Source organism: Synchiropus splendidus, chromosome 9, assembly GCF_027744825.2.
Source record: "Synchiropus splendidus isolate RoL2022-P1 chromosome 9, RoL_Sspl_1.0, whole genome shotgun sequence".
Classification (NCBI taxonomy): domain Eukaryota; kingdom Metazoa; phylum Chordata; class Actinopteri; order Syngnathiformes; family Callionymidae; genus Synchiropus; species Synchiropus splendidus.
Window position 1 is genome coordinate 12,061,042 of NC_071342.1, and position 11,618 is coordinate 12,072,659.

General features: G+C 40.5%; 1 protein-coding gene across 1 annotated transcript; it reads left to right on the plus strand.

Annotated features, from left to right (window-relative positions):
* The first annotated feature begins 4,872 nt into the window (after positions 1-4,872).
* Positions 4,873-11,609, plus strand: tmem72 (transmembrane protein 72). Its single transcript, XM_053874448.1, has 5 exons — positions 4,873-5,555; positions 8,153-8,219; positions 8,460-8,531; positions 8,974-9,113; positions 9,179-11,609. The coding sequence occupies exons 1-5, from the start codon at positions 5,489-5,491 to the stop codon at positions 9,463-9,465; spliced, it is 633 nt and encodes a 210-aa protein (XP_053730423.1). The 5' UTR covers positions 4,873-5,488; the 3' UTR covers positions 9,466-11,609.
* The last annotated feature ends 9 nt before the right edge of the window (positions 11,610-11,618 follow it).

Consider the following 11,618-nt stretch of genomic DNA (forward strand, 5'->3'; position numbering starts at 1 on the left):
AGGTAGGGATCAATTAAAATAGTGAAAACACAATTACAACATAAACCAATTCACCAAAACCTCAGCCGCCAATCCAAGTGAATAGTTGATACGGTACAATATATATTCATTGAAAGCAACAAATAAACAATTGATGATGACCAAAGTGGTGGCACCGATAATTCCGAACAGTAATCATGTCTGTTTTGTACCAAAATGTGCCGATTTCTTACATCACGCTTCATCAATATCTGAATGAAAATAACAGGCTTTCCCCTTTTGGAGCTCCTCAATTTCCTAGCCGAACTTAAGTGATTTAGAAAGAATCTTTCTCTTGGATTTTGAACTGTAACCGGCGAAAGCTTTGACTGTTACACAACTGACAGCAGCACATTTTGGAACGTCCGAGCCATGAAGGTTTCCAGCTGCAGCTTCCTTCTCTCTGGATTCCATTTGTCAAAAAAATAAGAGAAACACAAAGCAACTTCCCATCTGCTGATGATCCCAAATTATCTGCTGGCTTTGCGGCTGTGAGTCACGCTGGGTAGACAAAACAAGTTACATAAACACTTTATTATAAGGTATAATGGGGCCATAGTGGGCGCATTGTTCTCTGCTGGTCGATTTTGTTTTTGTTTTGTTGATATCTGTGGTCACTGAGTTTCATCGACTTCTGCTGCAAATTAAAAATCCTGTTTATAAAGGCATTTGTAGCTTTTGGTAATTTACATGGATGTTAACATCTATTTTACTGTGAAATTCTCAACTGAAGAGTCAAAAATAATCCATCTGTGCTGGATCACCTGCGCTCTGTTTAATAGTTTTAGCATCATTTCCACGTTTTCAGATCAGATTTCCAGGCCTGGTTTTTCAGGGCTTTACCAAATGTATTGATTCCAAGCGGTTTTTTTTTTCTATGGGACATGTTAGCTCAGTTGGTTAGACCAAGGTCGCTGGTGCGATCCCTGTATTGACCACTTTTCGTCTTTATTCCCCAAAGCATCCGCCCTGTGGCAATCATTACATTTCTTCTGCATACATTTATGTAAGTTCTTGACCATGTGGACCACTACTCCCACAGCAACATGCTTTTTTGAATCCCTTTTATATTTTTGAAAACATAAATTCAGGGGGTGTCCCTCAGGGCTCTGTCCTGGGATTTCGCTGCTTCAGAAATACTCCTTGCATACATAATCTCAACACTCCATTCTCCTATTAAAGTCATTGCATTACTCGGCCCGAGTTAGCCAGATTTTTCTTTCAGATCTACACCGTCACAGTCCTCGAGAGACTTCTCCTCTAGGTACGCGCAATCCTCAATGTCCGCTCCCTTTCAGCCCCTTCCCTCTTTCTTCAACACTGAGAGCACCTCAATATTGTTTGATGCACATGTATTTCATCCATCTGTAGTTGGTCTATGGAAGTAGACATGGACCCCAAACTGACAGAAAGACTCAGTGCCCTGCACAATCTGACCAAACGCTCCTGCTTGTCCATCACTCTCCACATAAGAACAGCATAGGAAACGGGAAGGAAATACCTCCTCTCACCCTCTAATGTCCCCTGCCGTGCACTTTAGACTAATTCAGAATATGCCTGTGATGTCTATTTCACTGAAGCACAGAAGAAATAAGAAGCAGACTTTGGGGGCTCCTATTCATGTCAAGAAGAGCCACGAGATGGAAATGTTCCTTGTAATGAAACATGACCTAGATGCTATCTCGCCTGGCATGAGAAGAGAAATACGGCAGTTATAAATATTTCATTTAGATCAAAACCATTGTGCCTTCAATACTGGCAGCTTGACTTTAATAAAGAATCAATGAGGTCAAAGAATTGTGTAGATATGGAGTCAGTAACCACAGTAGCACTTGAGAAGAAAGAAGAGTGAGCTTCTGAATAAGAGCATACAAGTCTTGTAAGGTTGTAGCACGTAACAAAGTGGTGATTCACCACTTGGACAAGTGATACTTGTAACCTCTACTTACCTGCTGACTTGCCTTCTTAGATGACCTAATACTGCTGTGAGATGTGTTTGTAAATCTTATTATTATTCGTATTATTATCAGAGGCATGTCAAGTCAGTAAAAAAACCCACATAAGAGGTTTCAACTTTTAAATCACTACTGTATTTACATGTTAAATTTGTTATCTCACTATTAATTCCAGTTCTCCTCTTTGGTTGATGTTTCTGTGAGCTGAGCTTGTGTGTGCGCACATTTCTGTTGGCCTGGGCCCATTCCTCGTCTTTCATTAGTCAGTTTACATTTTTGTAGATGATGTGTGAAGAAGTCCTGAGAGAGCTTAAGATGACAGGCTGCAATGAAACATCACCGTCAGGAAGCTTTTTAAATCCTCTCTCTTGTGGAGGATGATGACGTTCATCAGAATCAACTAGTGTTCATTAATTCCGTTTTCCTGTGAGCTGAAGCCGAACAGATGGAGGCCAAGCAGTGTGAAACTGTTGCATGTGAGGGGTCGGTGAGTTGCAGGCATCGAGGTAACGCTGGTTACTGATAAACGGAGAATGCGTTTATTTCCTCCACTTCAATACAATCGAGCTTTCAGTTGTGTAATATTCTAGTTTTGTGGTGGACAACCCTAAATAATGAAACAATAAATGATCAGTCTTTTTTAAAAAATAGAAAATAAAAATAACTTGTAATAAAACTGCCACCCAATTCACACACAGGTAGCACAACCTGCCGACCTGGTTGTTAATCCTTCACCTAAAATGCTTCTGTTTTCTATCTTTCCTCACCAAGATCTGTATCTAGATTTATTTCAAGCACTGCCCGAAGAGAAAATATCAAAAATAATTGCTTCCACGTGTCTTTAAGGAGCGACCAGATGCTCACCAGTCCTGCTGCACAACTGTGCTCTGCTCTTCTGAAGTTCCTAATTGAGTTTTCTTTCGCTTTCGTAGTCGTACTTTTAAAAATCTTCATATACAATAATTACAAATATTATGATATTTAGAGAATAACCATGATCATAATCTTTGGAAAACTCTGCACACTTTCCCTCACTGCTGTTAAACTTTACTGATATACTATTATTACTTTACTGATATACCATTATTACATTATAGTGACAACTGAATATCGATCGAAGTGACACTTGTGGATCAAGAATATTAATGATTGATTGAAAAGGTTACAATACCATTTTTAAAACAGTCAAAATATCTAGGTTTTCATTAGTTTTTTCTCCTTTTTTATCACAATAATTTAGCCAAGGAATGACCTCTGTACGCTAATTTAATATTATATACAATTTGACATCTCTTTTTGATTGATTCAGTTTTTTGTGGAATAAATCTGTTGTTTGGTTTTGAATATTATATATAAAACATATACATACATACATATAATATAAAACTAAATGAGATTAATTCTTGATTCATTCATTTTCTTGTTTTATGATACACGGTTTAGCCTTAAAGCTCTTTTTTTCTGTCATCATAAATGCTTGTCTCAATAAATCGCTTGCGGCAGGAATCTAATCCGATAATCTCACCTAGATTGTTTCACCCCGCTTCCTCTAACCTGTGGGAGGTCTGGAGGCCGCGCACTCCGTAATGATGTCATCTTATGATAATGCTAAACAGACCTGCCTGTCTTATCTGTCTCCTCAAAGACTCAGTATCTGTTTCACAAGTGCATATTTCTGCTCTCTCTGCCATATCTGTTCTCCATCAGGATCACGGATGCTCTTGATTCCTGACCTCTCTTCAACCGGAGTAACTGGATCAGGAGGCTGTGAAGTCCGTCCACTAGATGGCGCCCTTAATAGTTCCAAAGCACATATTTTTAGACTTGGGTTTGTATTACAGCTCTAAGTAACACTACATACATATATATATATATATATATATATATATATATATATATATATATATATATATATATATATATATATATATATATATATATATATATATATATATATAAATCAGTTTAGGAGGATGATCTCAGCTGAGTGAGACGGAGGTGGTGACACTGAGTAGCTGTCCAGAGAGGAAGGTTTGGGGGCGAGAGAAGTTGCAGATGAGTGAAAGTGTGAGACGATGGCGAGAGGTCAGGGATCAGGTGCTGAGATGCAGAGCAGTGAGAGGCTGTGTGTTTTCACCGAGCTGCACCGACCGAAAGAAAACACCGACTGTATTTTTACTGTAACGTTAGACGTGCAGACGGAGTCGATGGCAATCAGTCACAATTATTTAAAATGACTCTGCCCTCTGGCACGTCTGCACAGTGACTGTGGACCTCAGAATCCGTGTAAAATAAAAAGCCTTTTTTGGTTGGAGGGGTTTTTTTTATTGTTCTGTCGTCATGAGGCTTAGATAAACATCAACACTGCCTGCCTTCTGGTCATGCTGCATGGAGCTCCTGAACATGCATGTGCAGCCACGCGCGACACCGAACCTGACTCTCAAAGTTTGACCACAATAAATAATTATTTAGTGATAACAAACTATTCTCTCCAACAAAAAGTGAATCAGTGAGAGAACGATGCATGGACTCTATTTTGACTGAGAAGTCTGCTGTGAAATACTTCCTGTTGACCTTGTAAAGTGAAATCCCCGCAACATCACATTCCTGTGGTGTGTTAGTGTTCTGGAACTGTGTCCAAATGGGCCTGGTTAGAAAGTAACTGAGAATCAGCTGCTCTTCAGAGTTAAGCCGGAAACAAGAGCAACTGGTACTAAACCACAACCGTGTCTTTGTTGGAGACTTAAGAAAGATTTAGTTTGGCCCCTGACTGAGCGTGTGGTTCTGTGTGTGGGATCAGTGACTCTTACAGCTAAGTCCAGTTTGCCTCCGGTGCGTCTGAACAAGCTTAGCAGTCGGCGAAACTACTTCAGGGTGTTGCATGCAAATGTGTCAAAGGGTCTTCATCCTTGACATCCTAGTCCACTCAACTCACCTGGGAGAGTCAAAGTCTCATGGAGTTCATTTGAGGTCGCTGTAACGTGGTATGAAACTGGAGGCTTCCACTTGACCTTCAGGGTGGAACTGTCTCACCGAGGTCTGTTTTTTGAGGGTAAAATATTCGTAATGTGATTCAGCACAGTCTTCCACCTGAGATTGCAGGGAGCAGCTGAGGGCACCTTTAAATGTTGACCATCGTTCCAAGGTCCGAAGACGTGGGTTACTGTGACTGTTCCCAGGCTCCATCATGATTCACAATTGTGAGCTGGTGGCTTCAGCACTCCTTCGCTGATCAGTCTTTCATGCACAGATTATGGTTAAGCATTACTACTTCGGAGGATGATGAAAGCGATTGTTCTGGTCTGATGAATGTGTGTGTGTGAGGGTCTGCTCACGTAAACTGCTTAGCAGCTAGAGCAGTGTGTACCAAACCTCCAAATAAACTTCACAGCGCTCGCGGATTACACCATCAAGCCAGTGTTCTGCTCCTTGTCACTTGAGTCAAAACTCACAAGCTTTCTATGATGTATGTTGGCTCAAAACATTTTATTCAGCCAATGATTTTGCTGTGAAAAATGGGAGAGTCTTTGTGGACTGCGGTGGAGGTGACTTGTAGGATTCTAGGTGTCTCTACAGCAACAGGTAAGTCAATGAGTCTCATACACCCTCATGTTTGTGGTTATGCATGTAATTTTTTTTTACTGTGAAAATGTGTTTTTACTTGTAACTGCTGTCTGAACACAAAAAATTAAGTCCCCAGTTGATATGCACATCACTAAGTTCTCATCGTCGTCGTGTGTGTTAGTTGTACAGCCCACATTTAAGAACTCAATATTTCATGTGTTGATCATATTTTCATTGATGCTAATGAAAATGCCAGAGTTAAAATCAGTAGCATTTTAGACCACATATTAACTAAAGTGTCAGTTTGACTCTAGCACAATAAATCCCGATGGTGGCTACTAAAGCTCTTTTAATGTCTTGAAAATTTTTGAATAAGAATTTTATAAGAATTTCAAGTACATTCAGAGTAGTGGAAACCCTGGCCATTGTGTAGCGAAAAACATCCCTGAACAAAAGCAAACAGATGCTTTTGTTTGCTTTTGTTCAGGGATTCCTCCATGTTTGTTGTTGTTGTTATCATCCTAGCTGCCAGGTGTCTTGTGCATCAGTGTGATCAGTGGACCAGGAACTCCTGCACTTACAAAGTTCCCTGTTGTCTGGAGAGCAAACTGTTCAATGAAATCAATACGATTAACTGCGATTAAAACATTTAAATGCTTTTTTTTGTCATTAATTAATCGTAACTAACTAGTTAAAGTCCCACCACTACAATATGTGTTATGGATTTTAATAATTAATAAGTAATAACTTTAGTTTTAATTAATATAAACATGAATCCAGCACGTGCCTAGAGCTTCATTTTAGTGTTGTGCAGTTGTAAAAGTGATTCTGAGAATCTTCTTGATGCAGTTCAGCCGTCTGTTTTTACAGTCAACATGCACAACTATCCCCAAATTTTATGTCATTCTCATCCAATGACCAGGAGCTGTAGAAAGATGAGTCGTGGATGAGTCAGATCATCGTGAACCATTCAGTAGGCCGCTGCTGGACTCACTATTCACTGAGCAAGCGCTCACTCACCCTCCATGTTGTCCCTCTGTACCATCACAGGCGATCGATATAGCACAACTGTGCAGTTCTCCTTCTGTTTTTCCTCTCTCCTCGATTCTCATACAACAATCAAAGATCTTTTTAATCATCTGAAATCGTCTGGCTCCTTAAAAATAATATTGGACCCCCTTGGGTGAGTTCCAACAGCTGCTAACATTTTCCTCAAACCAAGACTCCAGCTGCTTTACTGAGCTCACGCTGGTACACATCCACACCTACATGACTTTGTCATGTATTTTATGGTAAACACTTTGACTCTCTTCTGGTGTTCCCTCACCCTGGCGCCCGGAGTCGCGCTGTGTTGAACATGTTAAAATCATGCCGCTCAATATGCAGCGTTAAGACCATAAACAAAATATTCAAAGTCTGATTTCCCTCCCGTGCTGTTTCGGCTCCAGATTTCTGGGAAACGCTTCTCAGAAACTTCATCCACGGGGCCATCATGTTCTGCTCCTCCAAGCCGTTGGGCAAATTCAAGAAAATAATAAGTGCTCAACGAGCTGGCCTTTTCCTGAACTGCAGTTTTTTTTAAAAGCTCAACGCTGGGATAAAAGAGCCATGAAAAAGCCAGGCATTTATCAATTATCATTAACATTTTAGATCGGTCTGTGATGTGTCACATATGAGGCCAGAAATTATCTGTAATTATAATAATAATAGTGAGACACTGGCAACTTAAATGTCCTGGTCTATAATTTTTCAAATAAGAATTCATCTTTAAGATTAGAACAAATCTTCTTTTTTTTTTTTTTTTTTTTTACATGAAAGTGCAATAAGCTTTGGCCGTTTTTGGGGCCTGGCAAACCGAACTGTGTTCATTAAATTGCCAACCCTCATGGGCTCGATAACAACCAGCTGAAAACCATTCTGTTTTTATTCTAACAATGCATTTGGATCTCTTTGAAGAACATTACAAATCATTAAACTTTCATATTATTATTTGAAATCATTGTTAGGATCTTTAACAATTTATATGTTTCTTTTAACAAAGATATTGTCTATTTCTGACATATTTATTGATTTTTTTTTATTAATGTTGAAATGTACATACTATTTGTTGGAGCATTTGAAACGTGTAATGTCCCCATCTATCTATTAAAAACACAATAACAAAACAGAATACACTCTACGACTCTGGCTGAGGGAAAATATATGTAAAACCTCAATAAATAAATGTCACAATAACAGCAACTACTACTACTACTTTGAGTGAACTTTCAGTGACCATTTCAGGGCGAAATATAGTCTGGATGAAAAGTATGCAAAGTGGTATTTTGTAATGATAAATTGCAAGCTAATATGTTGCTAATGCACATATGAAGAAGTAGTTTATTTGTCGTAATATGTTCCCTGATCTTAACTGTAACCCAAAAAATCAAATTTTGCTGACACATACATTTCTTGATACCATAGTATTGATTCCTCTCATAAACCAGTACCGCCTACTCTCTTCAACGGGTGCGTTCAACGGCTCGCTAACTTTATTCACGTGTGTAGTGTGACATCTGGTGGACACAAATATGCTGCGACGTTGTTTCAGCTGCATGAAACCTCTTTGTTTTCAGTGCTGTGTGCTGTGGGGGTGGAGACTTTACAACAAGGAGATTTCAACAGTCTTGGCATCTACCTACTGTGAGTAAGCTGGATTATTAGTTCAACTTGCAGAGAAGTCAAGGCCACGTCTCAGAAAACATGACCCAGAGGAGCGACTGTTTACTGTCTCAAATTAAATCTACTCTCACAAACATTCAGAGAATGGTTTGTGTGTGGCAGTGTGGAGAGTTTGCATTCATGAGCTGAGACTGCTATCAGAACTTAAAGGGGAAATATCGATGCATGCACTTTAAAGTTGCTTTTAATTTGCCTCTCCAGAGTGTCGTCCGTCGGCATCATGATGTTTGAGTTGGCCTACTTTCTGGATTCCATGCTGGCAACGTGCTTGCCGTGAGTATACGTTCATTTCCACCATCCCCAGACGGCAGTACAGATGACAAGCCACTCGAAATATCGGCGATGGTTATTAATGTGCCCCTTTTATTACTGCAGTCTGTTGATGTGTGTTCTGTTCTGACGTGCAGCGCCCGTCTGTCTGCGCTGGATCCCTGCTGAGATTCATTTTCTTTTGCCAAAATTATTAGCGTTTATAACCCTTGTGCATCATTGTAGACATTTGGGGCAATAGGCTAATGATCTTACCGATCTTGAATATCGTCCCCAGTCACCTGACCTCTTCACATCCTCAGGTGCCACTTATTACTTCTCCCTGACATTCTTCATCCAACATGTCTTCCCCCCATACTCAGCTATATTAGTGCAGCCTTCAGTTCTGCGTGTTAGACTGCAGGTTTTGTCGGCATAAAAAGTGAAAAGAGACTTTGCTCTGCAGTTGTCCTCCGGACTGGCAGCTCTTTATGTTGTGGGGGAAGATGGCTCACGTCGGGGGCTTCCACAAGTTCCTCTACTACAGCATCATGTCTCTGGTCTGCTTCCTGCACCCAGTCTTGGTGTGGCACGCCATTATTCCAGGTGGGCATCTGCAAGGCTCCAGATTCTCATATTAAAACTATTTAATGTTGCTGTTCTGATCACAGGGATCATGCTCCTGGTGACTGCTGCATTCAATTTCATACTCAGCAAGAAGAGCAAAAGAGAGCAGGACCTGACCACAGTGCGCGTGTCAGACAGAGCGGAACAGAGCGGCTTGAGACCGGAGCAGAGCGGCCGAGCCATGCTGGAGAAGGCACCCCAGGAGAGCAGGTGGAAGGAGATGAGCTGTTTGCTGAAGAGGGAGGAGCCAGTGGGGAGAGAGATGGAGGTGATGGGAGGAGACTGTGAGCCAGAGACGACCTCGGACACGGCGCCCATGATTGTTGACTGAGACGGACCATGAAAGAGCGTTGTTATCGCCCTCTCTGGTGCTACAAATCTGGACACGTGTTCGCTGAAATAAAGACTTTTATTATTATGACTGTATAGACAGTTCCCAAGAGTTGCATTTCATTTAGACGTAATTAAACTTTAGATAAGGAAAGATCATCACCTTCTTTCATAGAGTCCTGTGAACATTGACTCTGCAAATCATTAATTAACAACTAGATTATCGGGTGTGAATAAGTAAGATTCACCGAGCTACCATCATGCTTTGCTTTGCTGCCATCATCACCTTGCTTCCAGAAATGCTAGCTTGTCGATCGCTCATTTCCTGGAGTTCATTCTTCACCAGTTGCCTTGAAACTGTACACATTTTTGCTCCAACTAGAGACCATGCATGAACAGGTCTGACCAACAGCCAGACAAACACAATGAATGTTTTTGGACAGTGGGAGGAAACCGGAGGACCTAAAAATGGAACCATGTTGCCTCATGCTTGCAATGAACCTTTGTGTTTTGTTGCTTTATACTGACCAATGAGAGAGCAGCCCAGGGTCACATGCTTGCCTGGAACTGCAACAATTTGATGCTAAAGTGAGTGTTTCTACAGAAAATGCTTGTCTGTGGTCTGATGTTCACCACTTTAAAATATGGGTTTTAGTGACGCCCTCTATTGACGAGTCCCTCAATTACACTTTACACAACAATAGCTAATGAAATGGGGATTTCATGCTAAATGTCTGTGTGAAATCACATCTTCCATCTCTGAGCTTGAAATTTTCACAATGTGTATCTGGCGTTTTTTTCCACTGACAGACATTAATGCGGGGCAATCCACTCCAGTTACTGCAGCATGAATTATTCATGAAGTCATAAATTAGATCAACTGTTTCACTCCACATCAGGGGAAATATGTGCCGAGCCAGGGCAGGTGCTTTGTTCAAATCCGAAGCTCCTTGGTCGCATGTTTGTGACCATGGTGACGGCTCTTTGGTGGGACTGCTGTGATGTCATCCCTGGGGGTTCCCCTGATGCGTCCGACTAGAATGATATGCATTGTTCCTGAAACAATTATTACAGCATGCAAATGTTCTCGCTTTGAATGACAAGAACACAGCGCGGTGTTGTTTATATGATTTAAGTATTTGAGAGGAAAAAAAATCCTTTGTTGGAGTCATAAATCAATAATGTTTCACACACACCTTTGTTGTCAGCGAACAAGGCACGGCCTGAATCTTCATGCAGCATCATGAGAAAAATCAATATCCCTAGTAGATGTGAGGGAAAACACATAAACAGGCGTGATATTCCCCCCGGACCTCACAGTGTGTGTAAGAAACATGTGATTTCAGTCCAGGGTGACCAGATTTAGAGCTCAGAACACTGAGTCTTTGTCCAGAGTTCACCAAGGCCCAGTTGACCCACAATCCTTTTCTTCCAAATGGACTTGAAATGTAGCTTCAGCTAGTCACCGGCACATTTATAACAATAGACGAGTTAAGAGGATGTTATTCAGCAGCAGGACTTCCTCTTTCGACTGACCATCATAAATCACCTCCAGAGACGGGGGGACTTCCTATAGTTCTGGAGCGCTGGTTCATCAGTCCAGACTCAAAAACAGGATGAGAGGGCTCCGTCCTCGCTGGGTTTTATTGTTGCTGAAGAGGAAAAGACACAGATGTATTCACTTTATAAATGCTGATTTACAGGCTCAGTACATTTATTGAGTTTTGTCACTCTATGAAACAAGAACGTGTTAAACTAGATCTGTGAAAACTGGGCTCTGCCGTTATTGTGTCCTGATATTACATTTGACTTTGAAAAATGTAATCTACATTTCAACATGTTAGTCAACATATGGTCCTGTTTTTTGGGAGGTTCTTCCATAAATATTTCACCTCCCGTTTGGATTTGAATTATGAGGCATGGGCTTTTGTCAGAAGGTCTTCAGTCATGTGATTTTTGTCCATGAAATTTAGACCTATGGAAAGAAAGAACGAGCTTCATCTTTTGGTTCCACATCACTCATGCAGAACTTTGTTATTTTAAAATGTATGTTTGTTTTTTTTTTGTTTTTTTTTTGTTTTTTTTTTTAGAAGAATATTTTGCAGTGTTCATTCTTATATTTTTGAAATGATTTTAACAAAAATAGACTCATTT

Excerpts from the sequence above, each read along its gene's own strand:
- tmem72 (XM_053874448.1), top strand. The coding sequence starts at position 5,489 with ATGGGAGAGTCTTTGTGGACTGCGGTGGAGGTGACTTGTAGGATTCTA. Across the intron at positions 5,556-8,152 it reads AGGTGTCTCTACAGCAACAG|TGCTGTGTGCTGTGGGGGTG; the intron begins GTAAGTCAATGA and ends CTTTGTTTTCAG. Across the intron at positions 8,220-8,459 it reads AGTCTTGGCATCTACCTACT|AGTGTCGTCCGTCGGCATCA; the intron begins GTGAGTAAGCTG and ends TTGCCTCTCCAG.